At 44.7% G+C, this 23,603-nt stretch overlaps 1 protein-coding gene across 1 annotated transcript in view; it reads right to left on the bottom strand.

Annotated features, from left to right (window-relative positions):
* The window catches only part of LOC138362693 (zwei Ig domain protein zig-8-like), a 190,263-nt gene extending 174,777 nt beyond the window's left edge, over positions 1 to 15,486 (bottom strand). The window contains exon 1 of the mRNA XM_069321149.1: positions 14,031 to 15,486. Coding sequence (XP_069177250.1) covers positions 14,031 to 14,064 — 34 coding nt within the window. The 5' untranslated portion in view covers positions 14,065 to 15,486. The remainder of the gene's footprint in view (positions 1 to 14,030) is intronic.
* Positions 15,487 to 23,603: the final 8,117 nt, after the last annotated feature.

Below are 23,603 nucleotides of genomic sequence, written 5' to 3'. Positions count from 1 at the left end.
TATAAAAGACATCCCACAGGTATAAAAGACATCCCACAGGTATGAAAGACATCCCACAGGTATAAAAGACATCCCACAGGTATGAAAGACATCCCACAGGTATGAAAGACATCCCACAGGTATGAAAGACATCCCACAGGTATGAAAGACATCCCACAGGTATGAAAGACATCCCACAGGTATGAAAGACATCCCACAGGTATGAAAGACATCCCACAGGTATAAAAGACTTCCCACAGGTATGAAAGACATCCCACAGGTATGAAAGACATCCCACAGGTATAAAAGACTTCCCACAGGTATGAAAGACATCCCACAGGTATGAAAGACATCCCACAGGAATGAAAGACATCCCACAGGTATGAAAGACATCCCACAGGTATAAAAGACATCCCACAGGTATAAAAGACATCCCACAGGTATGAAAGACATCCCACAGGTATAAAAGACATTCCACAGGTATGAAAGACATCCCACAGGTATGAAAGACTTCCCACAGGTATGAAAGACATCCCACAGGTATGAAAGACATCCCACAGGTATGAAAGACATCCCACAGGTATGAAAGACATCCCACAGGTATGAAAGACATCCCACAGGTATGAAAGACATCCCACAGGTATGAAAGACATCCCACAGGTATAAAAGACTTCCCACAGGTATGAAAGACATCCCACAGGTATGAAAGACATCCCACAGGTATAAAAGACTTCCCACAGGTATGAAAGACATCCCACAGGTATGAAAGACATCCCACAGGAATGAAAGACATCCCACAGGTATGAAAGACATCCCACAGGTATGAAAGACATCCCACAGGTATGAAAGACATCCCACAGGTATGAAAGAAGGGTCCGAAATAGACCCTCACGTCATCAATTTCATACACGTGTGAGTTGGGTTAGTTATTTCCAAGTACAAATTACTCCAGCAGCCAATATTATGTGCCTCGCCCGACTGCGATATTGAAAAATTTCAATAAGCAATTCTAATATCATAAAGTTCATTGCATATTTCCGACATTTGATCATAAACTTCGTTATAAATTTATACAATGGTTTAGGTACCCCTGTATACTATGGCTTCAATTATACATTTTATTATGCGATTTTTTTTTTTGGTGGGGGGAGCTTCGGTGTATGCTGGGATAGAATCAGTATTTTCATTGGGTTGTATAGTCTAAAATTATTGGTGTTCCCGTCCCACTACTGTGAAAGGAAAGGAACGGTAAGGGAAAGTTATAATGAAGAAACAAATCAACAATTATTGAAAATACCACTATTAATTAATTATTTTTTTTAATTAAAAAGTTATTGCCAAGCAGAAAGAAATCACATTTCTACTAAAAACAACAAAAATGGAGACTTTTGCCGTGGGTAAATTCTGCTGCTACAGCCGGAGGAGTCGACCGGCGGTCCTGAGAAACAGCGGAAATATTCATGTAATTATTTTTGCTATATACAGTCCACTTGGGCACTGGCGGTACTCACCTACATGTACTTCCCTAAGGGTGCTTGCTGGGTTTCCAGTGTGCTGTACTCACCTAGTTGTACTCATCTAGCTGTGCTTACGGGGTTGAGCTCTGGCTCTTTGGTCCTGCCTCTCAACCGTCAATCAACTGATGTACAGATTCCTGAGCCTACAGGGCTCTGTCATATCTACATTTGAAATTGTGTATGGAGTCAGCCTCCACCACATCACTTCCTAGTGCATTCCACTTATTAACTACTCTGATACTGAAAAAGTTCGTTCTAATGTCTCTATGGCTCATTTGGGTATTCAGTCTCCACCTGTGTCGCCTTGTTTGCGTACCACCTGTGTTAAAAGTTTATCCTTAACTACCCTGCTAATTCCTCTGAGAATTTTGTACGTAGTGATCATGACTCCTCTTACTCTTATGTCTTCCAGTGTCGTGAGGTGCATTTCACGCAGCCTTTCCTCGTAATTCATGCCTCTAAGTTCTGGGACAAGCCTAGTAGCATACCTCTGAACTTTTTCCAGCTTTGTCTTGTGCTTGACAAGGTACAGGCTCCATGCTGGGGCCGCATACTCCAAGATTGGTCTTACATATGCTGTGTACAAGGTTCTGAATGATTCCTTACACAGGTTCCTGAAGGCTGTTCTGATATTAGCCAGCCTCGCGTATGCCGCAGATGTAATTCTTTTTATGTGGGCTTCAGGAGACAGGTTTGGTGTGATATCAACTCCTAGATCTTTCTCTCTGTCCGTTTCATGAAGTACTTCATTTCCCATTCGGTATCTGACTTCCTGTTTCCACTGCTCTGTGTGTGTGTGTGTGTGTGTGTGTGTGTGTGTGTGTATGTGTATGTGTGTGTGTGTGTGTGTGTGTGTGTGTGTGTGTGTGTACTCACCTAGTTGTGCTTGGGGGGTTGAGCTTTGGCTCTTTGGTCCCCCTCTCAACAGTCAATCTACAGATGTACAGCTTCCTGAATTTCTTGAGCTCTGTCATATCTACATTTGAAACTGAGTATGAAGTCAGCCTCCACCACATCATTTCCTAGTGCATTCCACTAACTACTCTGATACTGAAAAATTACTTTTTCTAATGTCTCTGTGGCTCATTTGGGTACTCAGTTTCCACCTGTGTCTCCTTGTACGTGTAAAGCCCGTGTTAAATAAGCCATCCTTGTCTATCCTGTCAAATGCCCCTGAGAATTTTGTATGTGGTGATCATGTCTCCCCGAGCTCTTCTGTCTTCTAGCGACGTGAGGTGCAGTTCCCTCAGCCTTTCCTCGTAACCAATTCCAGCTTCGCCTTGTGATTGTGTGTACTCACCTAGTTGTGCTTGCGGGGGTTCAGCTTTGGCTCTTTGGTCCCTTCTCTCTTCCGTAAAACAACTGTGTACAGATTCCTGAGCCTACTGGGCTCTATCAAACCTACATTTGAAACTGAATGAAATCTGCCTCCACCACATCACTGCTTAATGTATTCCATTTACTAACTACTCTGACATTGAAAAAAATCTTTCTAACGTCTCTGTGGCTCATTTGGGTACTAAGTTTTCACCTGTGTCCCCTTGTTCGTGTTCCACCCGTGCTAAAGAGTTTGTCTTTGTCCACTCTGTCAATTTCCCTGAGGATTTTGTTGGTGGTTTATCGTGTGTGTGTATTAACCTAGTTCACTTAGTTGTTCTTGCGGGGGTTGAGCTCTGCTCTTTCGGCCCGCCTCTCAACTGTCAATCACTCAACTGTAACTGACTACTATTTTTTTATTTTTTGTCTTTTTTTCCACACACACCCAGGAAGCAGCTCCGTAACAGCTGTCTAACTCCCAGGTACCTATTTACTGCTAGGTAACAAGAGCATCAGGGTGAAAGAAACTTTGCCCATTTGTTTCTACCTGGTCTGGGAATCGAACCCGGACCACAGTATTACGAGTCCTGCGTACTGTCCGCTCAGCTACCAGACCTCCTACCAGGCTGTAGGTAGAGTGTGTGTGTGTGTGTGTGTGTGTGTGTGTGTACTCACCTAGTTGTACTTACCTAGTTGTGTTTGCGGGGGTTGAGCTCTGGCTCTTTGGTCCCGCCTCTCAACCGTCAATCAACATACCTGTGTGTGTGTGTGTGTGTGTGAAGTGCAAGGATGTACATGTGTGTAAATATGCGTTTAAGTGTATTTTAGTGAATGTTGATGTGATAAACTGTATGGATGTATACACACGTGTAGTTTAAATTTATAGGACATTAGTATTTCCTAACAATTTATCTTATTCATGTATACACTTCCTAGTTATCCTAGTTCATATACTCACATGCTTGTTCTTCTACTTCGTATATGCACTTTACTACCACCGCCTACCTCATGCGCCCGACTACTTGGGCTGGATGGTCTCGCTTCATGCAGATCTGCGTTCAATCCCCGACCGCCCAAGTGGTTGGGCACCATTCTTTCCCTCCTTCCCATCCCAAATCCTTATCCTGACCCCTTCCCAGTGCTATATAGTCGTAATGGCTTGCCGCATTCTTCTTTTTAGTTACCATCCCTTCATACTTCATGTATATACTTAACAGTGTATATACTCCATATGTATGAAAACAATTCCAAGTGCATTAAGTGCTTACCTGTTTGGAGTACTTATGGGACAAGCTTCAGCTCTGCAGCCCGCCTTTCAGTCTCCTGTCGCCTATTGTAATGGCTCCTGTCTCTTCAAGTTTCTCTTCAAACCTATTTCAGGTGTTACCTTATAGGTGTGTTACCTTACAGGTGTGTTACCTTACAGGTGTGCTACCTTACAGGTGTGCTACCTTACAGGTGTGCTACCTTACAGGTGTGTTACCTTACAGGTGTGTTACCTTACAGGTGTGTTACCTTACAGGTGTGTTATCTTACAGGTGCGCTACCTTACAGGTGTGTTACCTTACAGGTGCGCTACCTTACAGCTGTGTTACCTTACATTTGCGCTACCTTACAGGTGTGTTACCTTACAGGTGTGTTACCTTACAGATGTGCTACCTTACAGATGTGCTACCTTACAGATGTGCTACCTTACAGATGTGCTACCTTACAGGTGTGTTACCTTACAGGTGCGTTACCTTACAGGTGCGCAACCTCACAGGTGCGCTACCTTACAGGTGCGCAACCTTACAGGTGCGCTACCTTACAGGTGCGCAACCTCACAGGTGCGCTACCTTACAGGTGCGCTACCTTACAGGTGCGCTACCTCACAGGTGCGCTACCTTACAGGTGCGCTACCTCACAGGTGCGCTACCTCACAAGTGCGCTACCTTACAGGTGCGCTACCTCACAGGTGCGCTACCTCACAGGTGCGCTACCTCACAGGTGCGCTACCTCACAGATGCGCTACCTTACAGGTGCGCTACCTCACAGGTGCGCTACCTCACAGGTGCGCTACCTTACAGGTGCGCTACCTTACAGGTGCGCTACCTCACAGGTGCGCTACCTCACAGGTGCGCTACCTCACAGGTGCGCTACCTCACAGGTGCGCTACCTCACAGGTGCGCTACCTCACAGGTGCGCTACCTCACAGGTGCGCTACCTTACAGGTGCGCTACCTTACAGGTGCGCTACCTTACAGGTGTGTTACCTTACAGGTGTGTTACCTTACAGGTGTGTTACCTTACAGGTGTGCTACCTTACAGGTGTTACCTTACAGGTGCGCTACCTTACATGTGTGTTACCTTACAGGTGTGTTACCTACAGGTGTGCTACCTTACAGGTGTTATCTTACAGGTGTTATCTTACAGATGTGCTTTATTACAGGTGTGTTACCTTACATTTGCGCTACCTTACAGGTGTGTTACCTTACAGGTGTGTTACCTTACAGATGTGCTACCTTAGAGATGTGCTACTTTACAGATGTGCTACCTTACAGATGTGCTACCTTACAGGTGCGTTACCTTACAGGTGCGCAACCTCACAGGTGCGCTACCTTACAGGTGCGCAACCTTACAGGTGCGCTACCTTACAGGTGCGCAACCTCACAGGTGCACTACCTTACAGGTGCGCTACCTTACAGGTGCGCTACCTTACAGGTGCGCTACCTCACAGGTGCGCTACCTTACAGGTGCGCTACCTCACAAGTGCGCTACCTCACAGGTGCGCTACCTCACAGGTGCGCTACCTTACAGGTGCGCTACCTTACAGGTGCGCTACCTTACAGGTGCGCTACCTCACAAGTGCGCTACCTTACAGGTGCGCTACCTCACAGGTGCGCTACCTTACAGGTGCGCTACCTCACAGGTGCGCTACCTTACAGGTGCGCTACCTCACAGGTGCGCTACCTCACAGGTGCGCTACCTTACAGGTGCGCTACCTCACAGGTGCGCTACCTCACAGGTGCGCAACCTCACAGGTGCGCAACCTCACAGGTGCGCAACCTCACAGGTGCGCTACCTCACAGGTTATTTCTCTGAGATATTTAATGTAAAATGCAAAACATTTTACATTAAATAAGGAAGTCAGAAGGAGTGAGATAACGCAGACACTAACCATACACCAAGGAGGTCAAGGTTATGGTACACGGGGTCAATATTTGTTAGGTTTCTTAAGCAGCAAGGACGGAAGACGATGAGGTGGAGGAAGCACAGGTTGAGGAGAGAGGAACAGAGGAGAGAACAATGATAAGGAGACGCGAGAATATAGAGCAAGAGACGGAGCAATTAGCACAAGAAGAGACGGGAGAATAAGCAACAGAGGAGACAGAAAAATAAGCAACAGAGGAGACAGAAAAATACGCAACTGAAGAAAATGGAAAATAAGGAAGAGAGGTGTGAGCAAAGACCTCAACGCTACTTCACGCCAGTCCTTTGGCTTCCTCCCCCGTGAATCCTTGAATTTAGATGAATATTCATATTCTTTTATGTATTCGCTGCTGAGAGGTGGAATGTGTATGATGAATGTTTTTTCTTTCTGGACACTGCCTTCAGGAACGGCACGTGTGTGTCCCGCTCATTGTAAAGAGATGTGAAGTGTCTACCAGTGAACCTGCTCACTGGTAGAGCGAGTCATGGGTTCGAATTCAATGCCATAGATGGAGAGAATCACGAAAGTATAACATCTTTCATTTGGCCTCTTTGTGACACAATTAGGTTCTCATTACAAGCCGGTGGGAGGACAGGAGTATACTCCGTGGGGCCCAGGGGGTATAACCTGGAAACTGACGGGTAGAGCCCAGGGGTATGTTCAGGAAACTCACAGCTGGAGCCAGGGGGTAAGCTTCGGTAAGTTGTTTAAACTTAACTTGAAATAATAGTTTTCCCCCTCGGCGTGGATCGACCCGAGACTAGTATTTATGGTGTCATCTCTGGGTGTGCGTCAGTGCGTATGCGTTTCGTGGGTCAATGCGTATGTCCCTCGTGCGTGTCTGTGCATCACTGCGTTCAGGAGGTAACGCGATAGAGAGAATCCTGCCTGTTGACAACGATAGCACTTGTTTGTGTCACCTAAGTTGCTATCTTCAAGACAGATAATTGTTCCCAATTACCTAACTTGCTCTTAAGGGAGAAGGAATGGGAGGGAAGGAGGCACGAGGAAGGGAAGAAGGAAGGGAAGAAGCGTTGCAACTTTAAGAAAGGGCCAAGATTTATCACTTGTTCTGCTGCTGGAGACTCAAGACACATCGGTGACCAGCTCAGTCTTCTCAAAGGTGCAAGCTGGCACCCTTTACCTCCCTGATGTGCTATACCACCCCCAGCACATCTTCACACCCACCACTACAACACCCCGCCACATGACACCACAGCCCTACACCACAACATCCCACACCTACACCACAACACCATCACTCACTCACACATCCATGCCACTCCTCCACATGCACCTACACACTACCACAACTCCACAGCACCTCCACGTCATCCCCCAACCACACCACACTACCACACTACCACACCACCACCCTACAGACGGCCTAAATCACACCACCACCACACCACAAATTGGTACAACTAACGTGCGAAAGACTACACTCTCAGTGGCCTTAAACGTCTCGCCATTATATTCCGTCCGCCAATTAAAACTGCTCTCTTCCAATCTCGGACCAATCACTGGCCAAGGGTGGGGTCACAGACATTAGTGACGGGGAAGTGGAAAGTTCCATATTGCGTCAGTCTTGTTTCCTACCGGAACTTTCTTGACACTTTCCATATGCATGTGATGCTACGCAACACTGAAATGATAATGAGACGTGATATTATGGTATTTACACAGTGAGGAAGATAAATTGTGTCATATTGGGATATTTATGGAGTCATACGGGAAGTGAATTAGTGAAAGATATCCTACCAAAGTACTTAAGAGACTCGAGTGGGATTCATGATCCTAAATTCGCTGATGGAGCCAGTCAGTGGGAGACCCTTGCAGGCTCTTCACCCCCGACCAACGTGACTGGTAATAGACCAACTGGAGTAGCCCATAGTGGAGGACACTGCCTCAGCCATGCTGGAGGCAGCTTCTGTGAAGGATAGTGCCCGCCTCCTAGCTATGCAAGCCTCACATTCTGGGACTGTCTGACTGTCCCTAATTCCGCCTTGGGCACCCAGCTGGACCTATGAGCACTAAGTATTGGTGTTGCCCTGCGCCTTGCTGCCACTATCTCCACCGAACACCAACGTGTCTGTGACTATACGGGCACAGTCTGTATCTCTGATACTAGTCTGTAACAGTCTGTATCACAGTGTGTGTCAGTAACTGTGACTACGCGGACACTATATCTGTGACTAAGGGCGCCTGACAGCTACGTGGACAGCGCTTCGAATTCGTAGTCCTGAGGTTCCGGGTTCGATCCCTGGTGGAGGAGGAGACAAATGGGTAAAATGTTTCTTTCACCACTGATGCTCCTGTTACCTAGCTGTAAATATGTACCTGGGAGTTAGACAGCTACTACGGGCTGCTTCCTGGGGGTATGTAACAAAAACGATGCCTGGTCGAAGACCGGGCCGCGGGGACGCTAAGCCCCGTAATCATCTCAAGATAACCTCAAGAAGATATGCGTCAGCAGACCAATACCGAAGCTACGACCTCATTTGATATGAAGCAGTCAGTAACGTCATTAAGAGCAGTTTGGCTATAGCAAAGTGTCCAGCAGAAAGAGAACCTGAAATATGCAGACCTGACAACAGTCACAAGATAATCTTTAAGGTAAACAGGTTGATCGTGGGACTACACGTGTGCGTCTACATTGACTGATACCTATCTACCTCAGTACAGCTGAGGGAGGTAGAGTGGCCTCCTTCAGGCAGACCCAGAAAACCATAAAGGACAGGTTCAATAACACATATATCTATATCTATATAGATATATATGTTATAAGAGATGGGAAGGGATAGAAGGAATAGGGGGAGGAAGGGAAGGAAAGAGGGAGATGGGGTAGGTGGAAAGTGGAAGAGAAATGTAGAAGGAAGATGTTGGGATAGAGGGAAGACGTGGAGAGGGGTGAGTAGAGAGGAGAGCGGATCTTGAGGAATAGGGGCAGATTGGGAGAGGGTATGAGATGGTGGAAGAGGAATGGAGAGAGGGGAGAAGAGGAGAAAGGTGAAGAGGGGTGAGAGTGGGGGCGTCAGAGATGTCGTGAATATAAAGGAAGAGAGGGTTAGAGTTGAGAGAGGAAAGGGGGGGGGGAAGATTGTAATGAAGGGTGGAGAAGGAGAGGAGAAAATAAGAGAGAGAAAAAGGAGCAGAGAGAGACCCAGGACCATACAAATGGCACTGCAAGGGTCAGTCTTAGTGCTAATTCTCTTCCCATGATAGTCATAAATGCACATCACTCTACGTATTATTTTCATTATATAATACACTTTGACCCCTCTCTATCATGGCTCTAATATATGCACATCATATAAATAAAATATATTATTATAATTATTATGCTAATTATAGGTTGTGCTGTACAATATAAAAGTTACCAACTAAAGAATTTTCAATGTTGATAAATGCAAAATGATGATAATTCGTAACGTAAATCCCAGTTATTTGATAACTACCATAAAGCTAACGAAAACAATAAAGCAATGAAAAACGGACAAATTATTTATCAGTTATTGGTTAGGTTATGTCTAAGTTCGCCCCGAATATCACCTTCACTTATATAAATCTGTTCTGTTCTGTTTTAGAACTTTGCATAATATATTAGTCCCCATATGTTTGGAAGAATCGGGTTAAATTGGAGCATATTCATTACCGTTGATACAAGCTATAGGGAGTAAATCCAGCTGAATCCACACTGGATTTAATGAATTCCGCGAGGCGAAGACTAAGAGGCGAAGTAATGCAAGTATTTAATGTTATCAAAGTGCATGTCGGCCTGATAGGTGGATATATATAGACCAGTGGGGAAGACACTATAGATAAATAAAGATAAATAGATAAAGACACTAAAGTTAAAGATAGATAAATTGACAGTGTGGAAGGATAATTTTTATTCACACTCCCTCTAACGTGAATTAGCGTTGCAATCGTGTGAAAATTGCTGTCAATTACGGCTCCACGTGTTGTTAAGATCAACTTTTGCTCATTGCCTGGCCTTCAGTTTAATTATATTAAGAACTAGCTGTACCCGGCCACGCGTTGCTGTGGCTCAACAACGCATGTGCGATGTTGAGCCGCAGCAACCTTCCCCCGTCCCCTTGTCCTTCCCACCATCCCCTACTCCAGCGTCCGCTCCTCCTCCTAATCATTCCCCACTCCCCCGTCCCCTCGTCCTTGCCTCCATCTCCCACTCCCCCGTCCCCTCGTCCTTGCCTCCATCTCCCACTCCCCCGTCCCTTTGTCCTCCCCACCATTCCCCATTCCCTGTCCCCTTGTCCTCCCCACCATCCCCAACTCCCCCATCCCCTCATTCTTCCCACCATTACCCTCTCCCCTGTCCCCTAACATAAGAAAATTGGGAACATCAAATGATCTGATGCTCATCACTGATCATCACTGAAATATAAGAAAAACAGTTAAAAACGAAATGAAAAAAATGAAAAAATAAAAAAATAAACTATACTCACGAAATGAACGGTATGGTAAACAACACAGCTCAATTCCAACGCAATGTCACACAAAATAATTAAATCAAAATTAAAATAAATTGAAATCTATGAAAATTCTATTTGGCAATGCAATCGGAAACATTGAAATGGAATCGTAACATATTTAGTATAGCGTGTGTTGCTATTACGTGCAACGGATGGTGCAGTTTTAAAACAAACTTGTTTTTATCTGTCACAGGTGTGGCATCTATATAGTAGGTATATAAAAACATGTGCGTACTCATATGGAACGTTGTGTCAAAATTTCAAAGAAATCGGTGAAGAACTTTAGGAGAATACAGGGTGTGGCGCTCTTATGTCCAACAGATGGAGCTGTTTTTCAAAAAAACATGTTCTTTCCCGTCACAGGTGAGGCATGTATATATAGTAGGTATATAAAAACACGCGCCTATTCGAATGCAACGTTGTGTCAAAATTTCAAAGCAATCGGTGATGAGGTTTCGAAGATTTTCCTCACATGAAAAACACAGTTTTTCAAAAAAAGCATGTTTTTTTTCCGTCACAGACGTGACATCTATATAGTATGTATATAAAAACCCGCTCGGATTCGAATGGAACGTTGTGTAAAAATTTCAAAGCAATCGGTGAAGAACTTTCGGAGATTAGCGGTAATGCACAAACGAACATTTCCATTTTTATTTATATAGATTGTCTTATCTCACGACAAGGACATGAGTTATGAGTACAGGAATTTTGAGTAGATGTTCTGGGAGTCAGCAGACGAGACTTTGAGAGTGGGATCTAGGACCTGAGAAACGTTTGACACGTCTATGTCAGTGTGAGGGTTCCAGGCTGGGGATGCATATTAGAGAGTGGGTCTCACCTTTGGTGTGTATCGGGCCAGGACTCGTTCAAGTTTCTGAATGAGACGCGGAAGTTGGGCAGTATGCTATATGCAGCTGTTGTTATTCTTCTAATGTGGATTCCTGGCATCAGATTTATTTTTATATCTACTCCCAGGTCTTTCTCTTTTTTCTGATTAAAGATGTTGGCTTCCTTTCGTCCTATACTGGTCTTCGCACTCCTGTTCCAACCCCTCATAAGTTTGCATTTGCCTGAGTTAAATTCTAGCAAAAAATTTTCAGACTTCTTCTAGAGAATCTAGAGTGTCCTAATCCTTTTGCAACGCATGACAATCTGTCTCTATCCTGACCCTTTTCGCTAGTTTTGCATCACCTGCAAACTTTGATATGAAGGAGCCAATTTCCTCTGTCAGGTTGTTGACATATTATAAAATAGGACGGGCACCAGAACGGACCCTTGAGGTCCTCCACTCGTAACCTCTCTCCACTCTGATATCTCCCCTCGCACTGTAACTCTTTAATTCCTTCCAGAGAAATTTTCCCTGACCCACCATAGGACTCCTCTCGATACACCAGCCTGCTTCTTTAGTTTGAGTAGGATTCTCTGGTGCGAGACAGTCTCGAGTGCTTTCTAAAAGTCGAGGAATGTGCAGTCTGCCCACAGTTTTCTCTCTTATTTAATATATGTCATCTTATTGTAGAACTAGAGCAAGTTTGTAAAGCAGGAATTTTCCTTTACTAAATCTGTGCTAGTATGTGTGTGCTCGCGTGTGTGACACATACATTTGTGTCAATCAGCAAATATGTGTTATGTGTGTTCAGGACAAATTAACTTGTGTGGAACACTTTCTCTCTCTCTCTCTCTCTCTCTCTCTCTCTCTCTCTCTCTCTCTCTCTCTCTCTCTCTCTCTCTCTCTCTCTCTCTCTCTCTCTCTCTCTCTCTCTCTCTCTCTCTCTCTCTCTCTCTCTCTCTCTCTCTCTCAACACACACACGATAACCCACACTAAGTAGATCGTCATGAAGATGGGAAGAGGAGCAAGGAGCAATAAGATACAATACATAATGGAAGGCTGGAACACACACACACGCACACACACACACACACACACACACACACACACACACACACACACACACACACACACACACACACACACACACACACACACACACACACACAGACCATCAGGCGACGCGCCCCTCGTCATCTCTCTCCCTCTCAGATGTTTTCCCACAGTTTAAGTTTAGCAAGTTGGCTAAAAATATTACCGCCAATAATATTTGTGATATCAATGTACGTTAATATTATTGATACTGATAACAATACCAGTCGTACAATTAATAATAATTATGATTTATTAATAATTAACACTTGTATATCAATACTTATATATTAGTAATGATACCTGGAATAATAATAATAATAACTTATTATTATTATTATTATTATAGATATTATTATTGATGCGAAAACCACATATCAGAAGAGGAAGAAACGTCGATGTTTCAGTCCATCCTGGACTGACCTGGACCTGGTTTCTGGACCTGGACTTGTCCTGGACCTGGTTTCTGGACCTGGACTTGTCCTGGACCTGGACTTGTCCTGGACCTGGACTTGTCCTGGACATGGTTTCTGGACCTGGACTTGTCCTGGACCTGGTTTCAGTCCATCCTGACACTTGATAATGGTCCAGGACGGCCCGAAACGTCGCCGTCTCCTCATCATACTGGTGTGTGGTCTGGTCATCATATCTTCAGCCTCTTTATTGCGACTCATCGTCTGTATTTTATTATTATCATAATTTATAATACTCTGATGAACTTTATTATAAGCTAAAAATGTATGTGTTTTGTGAAGAATCAGAATACTTGTTGTAGCTGGCTATCAGGTGTGATAAAGCAGGTACCGGGAGCTGGGTAGCAGGTACCGGGAGCTGGGTAGCAGGTACCGGGAGCTGGGTAGCAGGTACCGGGAGCTGGGTAGCAGGTACCGGGAGCTGGGTAGCAGGTACCGGGAGCTGGCTAGCAAGTACCGGGAGCTGGGTAGCAGGTACAGGTACCTTATGACAGGTATAGCGAGAGATGAAGGTCTAAGGTACCAGAGGAAAGACCGCGGAAGGAGACTATAATTGTAATCGAAGGATCGGATAAGATGTTAAACATACCTTATCAAGGAAAGATAGGAACTCAGAGATGGCCGTTTGAGAAGAGAAGTTAAAGTTGAAGAGCACAGGGAGAAGAGACAATAAGCCCAGGAAGAGATCTCTGAGAATAGGAGCTGTGAAAGTTGCTGATCACAAACCTTAAAAAAACAAATGATGAAAAGAAGTTGCTAAAAGTTGAGAGAAGTTGCAAGAAGAAGATATCAAGACGCCGAGAGTATGAGAACACAGGACAACAATATTGTCATAATCCGACTGATGAAGGAGTAAGTTTAGGATGAGTTGTGAAGCCAAACCAGACCACGGGTAGTGTAGCATCCCCAAGTTGTGAAGCCAGAACGACACAGTATTCTCTCTCATCACATTGACGACTCCATCCACTTCCCTTCCCTCTTATCACAACGCAACCATAGAGGGTGAGCTGGTCCTCCAGTCACCCCGAGTGCAACACACAGGAACACAGGACAAGGACTCCAGAGAGTGGTAACGCTAGTGCAGCGACCAGTGTTGAAGCGTTGAAGCACCTGCCAAGTGGGAAGCAGTCTACCTACCTGCGCTGATGATCAGCTGCACCAGGAGATCCATGCTAGCGGGCCACCAGCACACCGACTAGGAGACGAGATGGAGGCTTATTGACCCGTGACGACGGCCTTTACCAGAGACCTGTTTGTTAGTGCCTTCAGGTCACGCCTGCTGAATGTTGATGGCTTCAGCAGATTTATGAAAGCTAACAGCTTCAAGAGAGACTCCCTGACGGAAGCTAACGTCTTTAAGAGACTAGTGAAAGCAAGTCTCTTGTAAGGGTCTTCTCAGACTTGCTGTAGATGAGGCAGTATATTCGGCGTCGACTGTTCTTGGAGGATTTGTTTGTGTCGTTTCAGTGATGAATACTTGACAGCGTTGTGATGCCCATCAAGTCTGAGACCGTCGACGTTTGTTCCTTCACTGCTAATTGGCTGGTAAATCTGTGTATTATCAATTGACGCTGTGGAAACCTATTACAGCTCACTCGCTCTCAGTGCAAGGATTGAGCCGTTAAAACCAACTGTAATTTTGTGACGATAGACGCATTCCGTAGTCGCCAAACGGCACAAGGGTCACGGTTGTCTCCAAGAGACATGAGTAGGAGTAATGCTAAACAGCTTTTCACACTAGGAAGCGGCACTTTTCTTAAGAGTAACGTAGTTAAAGCTCGTTACGTTGCGTTGTTAGCACCAGTGTGAGTAATGAAGGGAAGAGAAGGTGGGTCAGTATGTCTCTCTCACTGCCGGGTCCGTCTCCTCACTGTCTCTCACTGTTAGAGCTCCTCACTAATGGGGTCCCCTAATGTCTCTCACTACCGGGTCTCCTCAGTGTCCCATACTATCGGAACTCCTCACCTTCCTCACGCTACCGGAGCTCCTCATTGCTCCTCACTACCGCAGCACCTCACCTTTCATCATAATGAGAGCTCCTCGCTAGACGCACGTCGCACTCTCCCTCGTCAGTAGCGACCTACACACTTCCTCACTGCGGGTCTCTCACAATAGTCCCTCACACTCTCCCTCACCACATGGACACGCCGCCCCTCAGGAAGCACCTCCCTCGCTAGAAGACACGCACGAGACTGTAAGGGTGACCGGAACTGATAACGGCGCCTTAAGATCCTAATCTCATGACTGTCATTGTGTCAGCAGTGAGTGGCTGGTGAAGACTGAGTAGTGGCGCCTGATAAGTATACCACACAAGGCTTTCTAAACAGTTTTCTTCTTCCTTACCAGTTGTCTTTCCATCGAGGTTACGTTAGGTAAATTTGCGAACTTTTCGAAAGGTGGAACAACGAGATGAAAAGATAGATAAGGAAATTGGTAGGATTTGTTAGTCTTGGTTCGGTGGTGGGTGGTGAGCAGACCGGAGGAAGAGGGGGACAGGATGACAGCAGCCGCTGACGACGACGCAAGTGTCGGGGTGTGAGCAGCGAGCCAGTAAGGGAGAGAGGCGGGACGCGCAACGTCCACCCGACGCTAAGCTCACTAGTGTACTGGCTATCCTGGGCCCGCCCGCCCCGGATAGCTGCCACGACACACACGCACACGCACAACCTACCTCTCTCTCTCTCTCTCTCTCTCTCTCTCTCTCTCTCTCTCTCTCTCTCTCTCTCTCTCTCTCTCTCTCTCTCTCTCTCTCTCTCTCTCTCTTTCTTCTCTCTCTCTCTCTCTTTCTTTCTCTCTCTCTCTCTTTCTTTCTCTCTCTCTCTCTCTCTCTCTCTCTCTCTCTCTCTCTCTCTCTCTCTCTCTCTCTCTCTCTCTCTCTCTCTCTCTCTCTCTCTCTCTCTCTCTTTCTTTCTCTCTCTCTCTCTCTTTCTTTCTCTCTCTCTCTCTTTCTTTCTCTCTCTCTCTCTCTCTCTCTCTCTCTCTCTCTCTCTCTCTCTCTCTCTCTCTCTCTCTCTCTCTCTCTCTCTCTCTCTCTCTCTCTCTCTCTCTCTCTCTCACACACACACACACACACACACACACACACACACACACACAAACACACACACAAACACACCTATTGCTATCCTCTCCTTTCACAGACTATGGTGATTCTCCAGGTCGTCAGGACTATGCTTGTACAGGTCATAGTCTATTAGATCCTGGTAACGTAACGCCCCGGTCGACACGAGCCCCACACACTAACATAATGTTATATACATGTGGCGCTGGAAATGATACATATTATGCATGTTAAATAATGCAGCTAATGTTTCCATAAAATATATTAAAATAGGTTAGGCACCTAACCTAACCTTTACCTTATTACATGTAAAACCTATCTATATGGCAGTTAATCTGCAATGCAATATGATACATTTCCGACCATCTGTAGTATTATCTATGTCCTGGCTATAGCAACTACATTAATTAATGGTGCAGGCTGTTTTTACAAGTGTGTCAACAATATCATGCCTAGAGATGTCTACATGCGGGTGTTGGCAGAGGGATTTAATCTCAAATTAGTTGTGTTTGGTAGATAAAACGTTCACTAGAAAAACTATTCACCATTTTCTGGGTGTTATGGCAATGTGTGTTCAGTGCCAGGAGTGTGCACTCTGCGTCGCAGTATAGAATTCCAATGTGTGTTTATAAAGTTGAGTGGCAAGTTGAGTGGCAAGTTGAGTGGCAAGTTGAGTGGCAAGTTAATATGTCTATAAGGTCAGTTGGAGATGTATGAAAGAAGGTTTGTTATGCATAGTGATATTAAATGTCTCTTCAGTCATATGTGTACACACTGGTTCTTACTCCTGGGCCCTAATCCTTTGTCTTCTGTCGTGTTGGTTAGTGTCCTGGTGTCCTTGATGTCTTATTAGCATACCTAGCACCTTAACTGCCCAGAGACCGAGCCGCGGGCACATTGATCCCCGGAACCAACAACAGGTAGGTTGTCATCTCCGTAGTTTCATGTCTACTGTTCGCAACGTTCTGTTTGTTTCCGCGTGTGTCCAAACCTCCAACCATAATACCCACCACTTGGAGCCTAACTAAAGACTGGTCGTAGCACGGTTGATCCTTTATACGTTCTGGACTGTGTTAATGTCTGGTGACCATCTGGGATAAGGCACCTTCATCTGGCTTCCTTGTCAGTGAGGCTTCCTTTAACTACCTTCAACTGGCTTCAGCGTCAGTGAGGCTTCCTTTAACTACCTTCAAATGGCTTCAGTGTCAGTGAGGCTTCCTTTAACTACCTTCAACTGGCTTCAGTGTCAGTGAGGCTTCCTTTAACTACCTTCAAATGGCTTCAGTGTCAGTGAGGCTTCCTTTAACTACCTTCAAATGGCTTCAGTGTCAGTGAGGCTTCCTTTAACTACCTTCAACTGGCTTCAGTGTCAGTGAGGCTTCCTTTAACTACCTTCAAATGGCTTCAGTGCCAGTGAGGCTTCCTTTAACTACCTTCAGCTGGCTTCAGTGTCAGTGAGGCTCCCTTTAACTACCTTCAGCTGGCTTCAGTGTCAGTGAGGCTTCCTTTAACTACCGTCAAATGGCTTCAATGCCAGTGAGGCTTCCTTTAACTACCTCCAACTGGCTTCAGTGTCAGTGAGGCTTCCTTTAACTACCGTCAACTGGCTTCAATTTCAAGGTTATGAATCGTTTGATTTTAGTTAACTAGTGCAGCCGTGGCCCAGGTATCTACCTGTGTAGGGCACGTGGTAACATATCTGACAACGAGCGAGGTGGTGAGGTGACAACGAATACCTCACCCTTGCTTGGTCGCCCCTTAAGACGTCCCCTACCATTGTAATTAAAAGATTACCTTTAATTACATTGAAAATATACTTCTAAATATTTATTTTGACAACAATGCTTTGACATTTTTATTTTATAAATGGGGTATAAATATTTGGTGATAGATATATTTATTTGAATAATATTTTCGTGGACATTTTTAGTATTAATGACACCGTCGTTAGAGACACAGACCAGTTATTATTTATCTGTTAATCTCGAATGGCTACATGAATATAATTAGGAAAGAAGCTGGATGGTATAAGGAAGGAGCTAAGGAAGCCATCCTCATCCAGAACGGCTCATCGTAAAGGCTTAGGAAGGAGGATCTCATTCCGAAATATGATTAAGGAAGGTGTCTCATCCTAAATAAGATTAAGGTAGGTGTCTCTCATCTGGAATGGTTCCAGGAATATGCGTCAGAATGAGACCATCACCCGCGATTGAAAAGATAAATCGGAAACTGTAAATATGGTTCTTATTCCTTGACAAATATGAATCTTATCTCTTGTACCTGCAGTTTAGTCATCTTGAGAGCCCCCCCTGAGCCTCTAGTACGTCGCCCTACGACGCATCATTGACAAGATATACATAACTTTTTCCGAGAATGCGTTTAACCTCCTTGAATGGAGAACAGAGAGCCTTAGTGTTGTCAAGATTATCTAAATATTTTCGTGCGCTCGGTGCTGTCTTGAGTTACTAGTGCGCATTTAGCGAGTCTCGTGGCAGCCGAACGAAGCAATTGGCGCCTCTGTTTCTGTTCGCCAGACTTAATACCAAATTATAACGTTCGATAATATTCGGCAGAGCATAAGGTATGTTTTAAGAGGGGGAGGTAAACACCACCTGCCTGTGTCCCTTTCTTTCTTCCTGTCATCAACACCTGTAGTAATGAGGGAAGGGGAAGGGGAGGAGGTAGGGAGAGAGAGAGAGAGAGAGAGAGAGAGAGAGAGAGAGAGAGAGAGAGAGAGAGAGAGAGAGAGAGAGAGAGAGAGAGAGAGAGAGAGAGAGAGAGAGAGAGAGAGAGAGAGAGAGAGAGAGAGAGAGAGAGAGAGAGAGAGAGAGAGAGAAAGAAGCAGGAATGCCGGACAAAACAGAAAAGCTTATTTGAACAGACAAATAGAGACAGACAGTCAAGCAGACAGACAGAAAACGACACAGACAGCGACAGACTGACGTCAGACAATAAAAGTTAGCAACAGACAGACATGGAAGACATAAAAGATGAAATGTTCAACAGTAAGGAAATAAATTACGAATAATTATCACATCGGGGGAAGAAAATAATCAGAAAATTAACTGAGAAAGCCGCGTGACTGTCCATGTCTCCTCACCCTAATGACTGTTGACAGTAGCCACCAGGCGTCCACGATGCTCTTTGATGTCTGCCAAATTAATACTTTCCCCAAGATTTACCAGAAGCCAAACTGGTATTGTACAATTAACGTTTTTATGGCTCCTCTTTCTTGTACATTTATCAAGTGTTTGGTGTTTAAATATTTATATACTGTTATTTATTTTTTTTACTGGGCTTTATTTAATTATGCTGTTATACTGGTGTTTAGCCATACTTAAAGAAGTATGTTTTGTTTATGATATTGTGTATAGATTTCCTTAAAACTGGCATAGAGGGTGTAATGGATTGGAATACTTTCATGTATATTGCAAGGTAAGAGCTATTTCTCTCTCTCTCTCTCTCTCTCTCTCTCTCTCTCTCTCTCTCTCTCTCTCTCTCTCTCTCTCTCTCTCTCTCTCTCTCTCTCTCTCTCTCTCTCGTGTGTCTGTGCTCTCAGCCTTTTGTGCCTGCAGGATTTAGCTCTCGGCTCCTACTTTTCTAGCCGCCTGTTGTTTAACGTAGTGGTTATTGACCTGTTTCTCTTTCACATCTACTTTTAAGATAATGAGTAGCGTTCTCTTCCACAATCTACCCCTTTAGTTCATTCCACTTCCCCACTACTCTTTATGCTAAATGAAAACTTTCTAACATCTTATTGGTTCATCTGTTTCTTAAACTTCATCCTATGCCCTCTTGTTCTGTTTGTACTTATAAATATTCCCACCTTTTCCACTTTGCCAATCCCATAAGATTTAAATATCGTATACATCTCTATCATATCTCTTTTTCCTAGTGACGTCAAGTCTAGTTATTTCAGTCCATCTTCATACCCTATCCTTCACAATTCTAGGACAAACCTCTTGAAAATTTCCGAACATTTTTTTTTATGGGGTGGTATATTCTAAAACTTTCTGACGTAGGTGGTGTGCAGCGATCTAAATGCTTCGTGGGTTAGGTTCGTAAATGATGTTCTGCTTTTTTGCCAGTCTTAGAGTGTTATCCTGTTTATATGAGCCTCCGGAGTTAGGTTTGGTTATATCCACTCCCAGTTCTCTTTCTCTAGGCGTTACAGGGAGGTAGTTTCCCTGCCTTGTGTATTGTTATTTTGATATCCTATCACACGTTCCTATTTCCATCACTTTACACGTGTGTGTGTGTGTGTGTGTGTGTGTATTCACCTATTTGTTCTGACCTATTTCTGTCTGCAGGATCGAACATTGACTCTTGGATCCCGCCTTTCGAGCCATCGGTTGTTTACAGCAATGACTCCGGTCCTATTTCCCTATCATACCTGGTATTAAAATTATGAATAGTATTTGCTTCCACAACCTGTTCCTTAAGTGCATTCCATTTTTCCACTACTCTCACGCTAAAAGAAAACTTCCTAACATTTCTGACTCATCTGAGGTGTGTGTGTGTTTACTAGTTGTGTTTTTACGGGGGTTGAGCTTTGCTCTTTCGGCCCGCCTCTCAACTGTCAATCAACTGTTTACTAACTACTTTTTTTTTTTTTCTTTTTTTTTTCTTTTTTTTTCCCACACCACACACACACACACACACACCCCAGGAAGCAGCCCGTGACAGCTGACTAACTCCCAGGTACCTATTTACTGCTAGGTAACAGGGGCATTCAGGGTGAAAGAAACTTTGCCCATTTGTTTCTGCCTCGTGCGGGAATCGAACCCGCGCCACAGAATTACGAATCCTGCGCGCTATCCACCAGGCTACGAGGCCCCCGTGTGTGTGTGTGTGTGTGTGTGTGTATTCACCTAGTTGTATTCACCTAGTTGTGCTTGCGAGGGTTGAGCTCTGCTCTTTTGGCCCGCCTCTCAACTGTCAATCAACTGATTCTAACTACTATTACTACTATTTTTTTCTACACCACACACACACACACACACACACCAAGAAGCAGCCCGTGACAGCTGACTAACTCCCAGGTACCTATTTACTGCTAGGTAACAGGGGCATAGGGTGAAAGAAACTCTGCCCATTGTTTCTCGCCGGCGCCCGGGATCAAACCCGGGTCCAGCGTGCTGTCTGCTCGGCCACCGGCTCCCTATGTGTGTGTGTGTGTGAGTGTGTATGCTCTAATGTGTCTTCTTCCATTATTATCATCCAAAAACCTACTCAAATATACATTTTTTGCATATAGTATATTCTAAATGTCTGCTAATGAGAGGAGACCTCTGTTCCAAGATCCTTCTTGGAAAAAAAATGCGTTTTTATATAAACTAGTCTAAAAATAGCATTTTAAAAAAATAATATGATGTTATTTGACGCCCACACCACCTCGTACCATGACCAATCATATCATTTTCACCCCCATCTGCCCCCACCTGTCCCCCCCTCCCATGATCCCCCACCCTTCACCCCCAGAATACTCAGACTACTGTTAAACAACTTACAAACCTCCACACCTATGGAATGACTTCCTCCATCAAGAGAAAGAACACCAAGAAGAGAAAACAAGAATGGACTGGAGAAAGTGAGCTTCAAGACAATGTACACAAACACAGATGGGATTACAAATAAATCCAGTGAACTTGGAGAATGGGCACGAGATGAAAACCCAGACATAATAACACTTACAGAGAAAAAGCTAACGAAAACCATAACAAATGCAGTGTTTCTGCAGGAATACTATGTAGCTAGGAAAGAGAGGGAAGGAAGAGGTGGAGTAGCTCTGCTGATAAAAAGAGACTGGAGTTTTAAAGAGATGGTTATCCAGGGCTGTGGAGGTTTCAGTGACTACTTAACAGGTACCATAGCAATTGGGGTACAAAAACTTCTAGTAGTAGTCATATATAACCCCCCCCCATCAAATGACAGAAGACCCAGACAGGAATATGATAGAAACACCATGGCTACCATTAATATAATAGAGAGAGGGGGGTTGAAATAGCCTAAGCTACTCTATCCCTTTGAGATGTATTTTTTTTCCTTGTCTCAATAAACTTACTTGAACTTGAATAGAGAGAGCAGCTTCTGTCTCTAGCAGGAACGGATCCAGACTACTACTCATGGGAGACTTCAACCACGGGAAGATAGAGTGGGAGAATAGAGACACACTTGGAGTACCGGACCCATGAGAGCTAAGCTGCTTAAGTGACAAGAAACTTTCAAAGCCAACACATCAAGGGATCGACAAGAATGAGAGAAGAATACGAACCAACCAGATACAAGGTATCATTTGGGAGATGAAATTTTTGTTTAATCATAGAGGGAGAAAGACCTGAGGGTTCATATCATGCCAGACCAGTCCCCCGAAGCCTACATCAAGAGGATAACATCAGCGGCATATGCCAGGTTGGCCAACATAAGAACGGCCTTTAGAAATTTGTGTAAGGAATCATTCAGAACCTAGTATACCACGTATGTCAGACCAATCCTGGAGCATGCAGCTTAGGCATGGAGTCCGTATCTCGTCAAGGATAAAACTAGATTGGAGAAAGTTCAGAGGTTTGCCACCAGACTAGTACCCGAGCAGAGGGGCCTGAACTATGAGGAGAGACTATGGGAATTAAACCTCACGTCGCTGGAAGACGGGAGAGTTAGAGAAGGACATGATCACCACATACAAGATTCGCAAAGGAATTGATAGGCTAGACAAAGACAGTTTATTTAACACAAGGGGCACACACGCACTAGGGGACACAGGTGGAAATTGAGTGCCCAAATGAGCGATAAAGATAGAAAGAATTTGTTTAGTGTCAGAGTAATTAATAAATGGAATGCATTAAGAATGATGTGGTGGAGGCTGACTCCATACACCGTTCCAAGTGTAGATATGATAGAGCCCAGTAGGCTCAGGAACCTGTACATCAGTTGATTGACAGTTGAGAGGCGGGACCAAAGAGACGAGGTTCATCCCCCCGCAAGCACAACTAGGTCAATACAACTAGGTGAGCACCTGTCCCCAGACACCCAGGATATTACTGTGTATTATAGTTTTGTATTATGTGTACACATACTGTGTATGACAGTATGTAACACAGTATTATATATTACTGTGTAACACAGCTTTTACTTCATCTCTTATGACTCTCGTCTCCCTGTGCATCTTAGGGAGTTTCCCCGCAGTCTTGATCGTTGTTAGACGTTAGTTCGGTCACCACAGCGGGTTAGGTCGTTGTTTGTCGTTAGCGAGGTCACCCAAGCGGCCACCAAGCGAGCTGAATGCTAATTACGGTACTCAACCAGGCGGCCACTACTCTCAAAAGCCCTGTATATTCACATTCCGTTTTTTATTTTCTATTCTAAAGCATTTGTCTTTGTTCCCAGTCTCCTAGCTCCTATCCCTCCAGTGTCCCAGCTCCCATCCCTTCAGTGTCCCAGCTCCTATCCCTCTCAATTCCAACAATCACCCTAGTACCCCCCCTCTAACACGCAACAATCACCCTAGTACCCCCCCTCTAACACGCAACAATCACCCTAGTACCCCCCCTCTAACACGCAATAATCACCCTAGTGCCCTATCATCCTATCATCCGCGGGAAGGTCATTATAGCTTTTGTTGACCAGCCAGCAAGTATACTTTAGTTCTG

The sequence above is a fragment of the Procambarus clarkii genome, chromosome 9 (genome assembly GCF_040958095.1).
Source record: "Procambarus clarkii isolate CNS0578487 chromosome 9, FALCON_Pclarkii_2.0, whole genome shotgun sequence".
Classification (NCBI taxonomy): Eukaryota; Metazoa; Arthropoda; class Malacostraca; order Decapoda; family Cambaridae; genus Procambarus; species Procambarus clarkii.
This window is presented reverse-complemented; position numbering and strand designations above follow the sequence as displayed.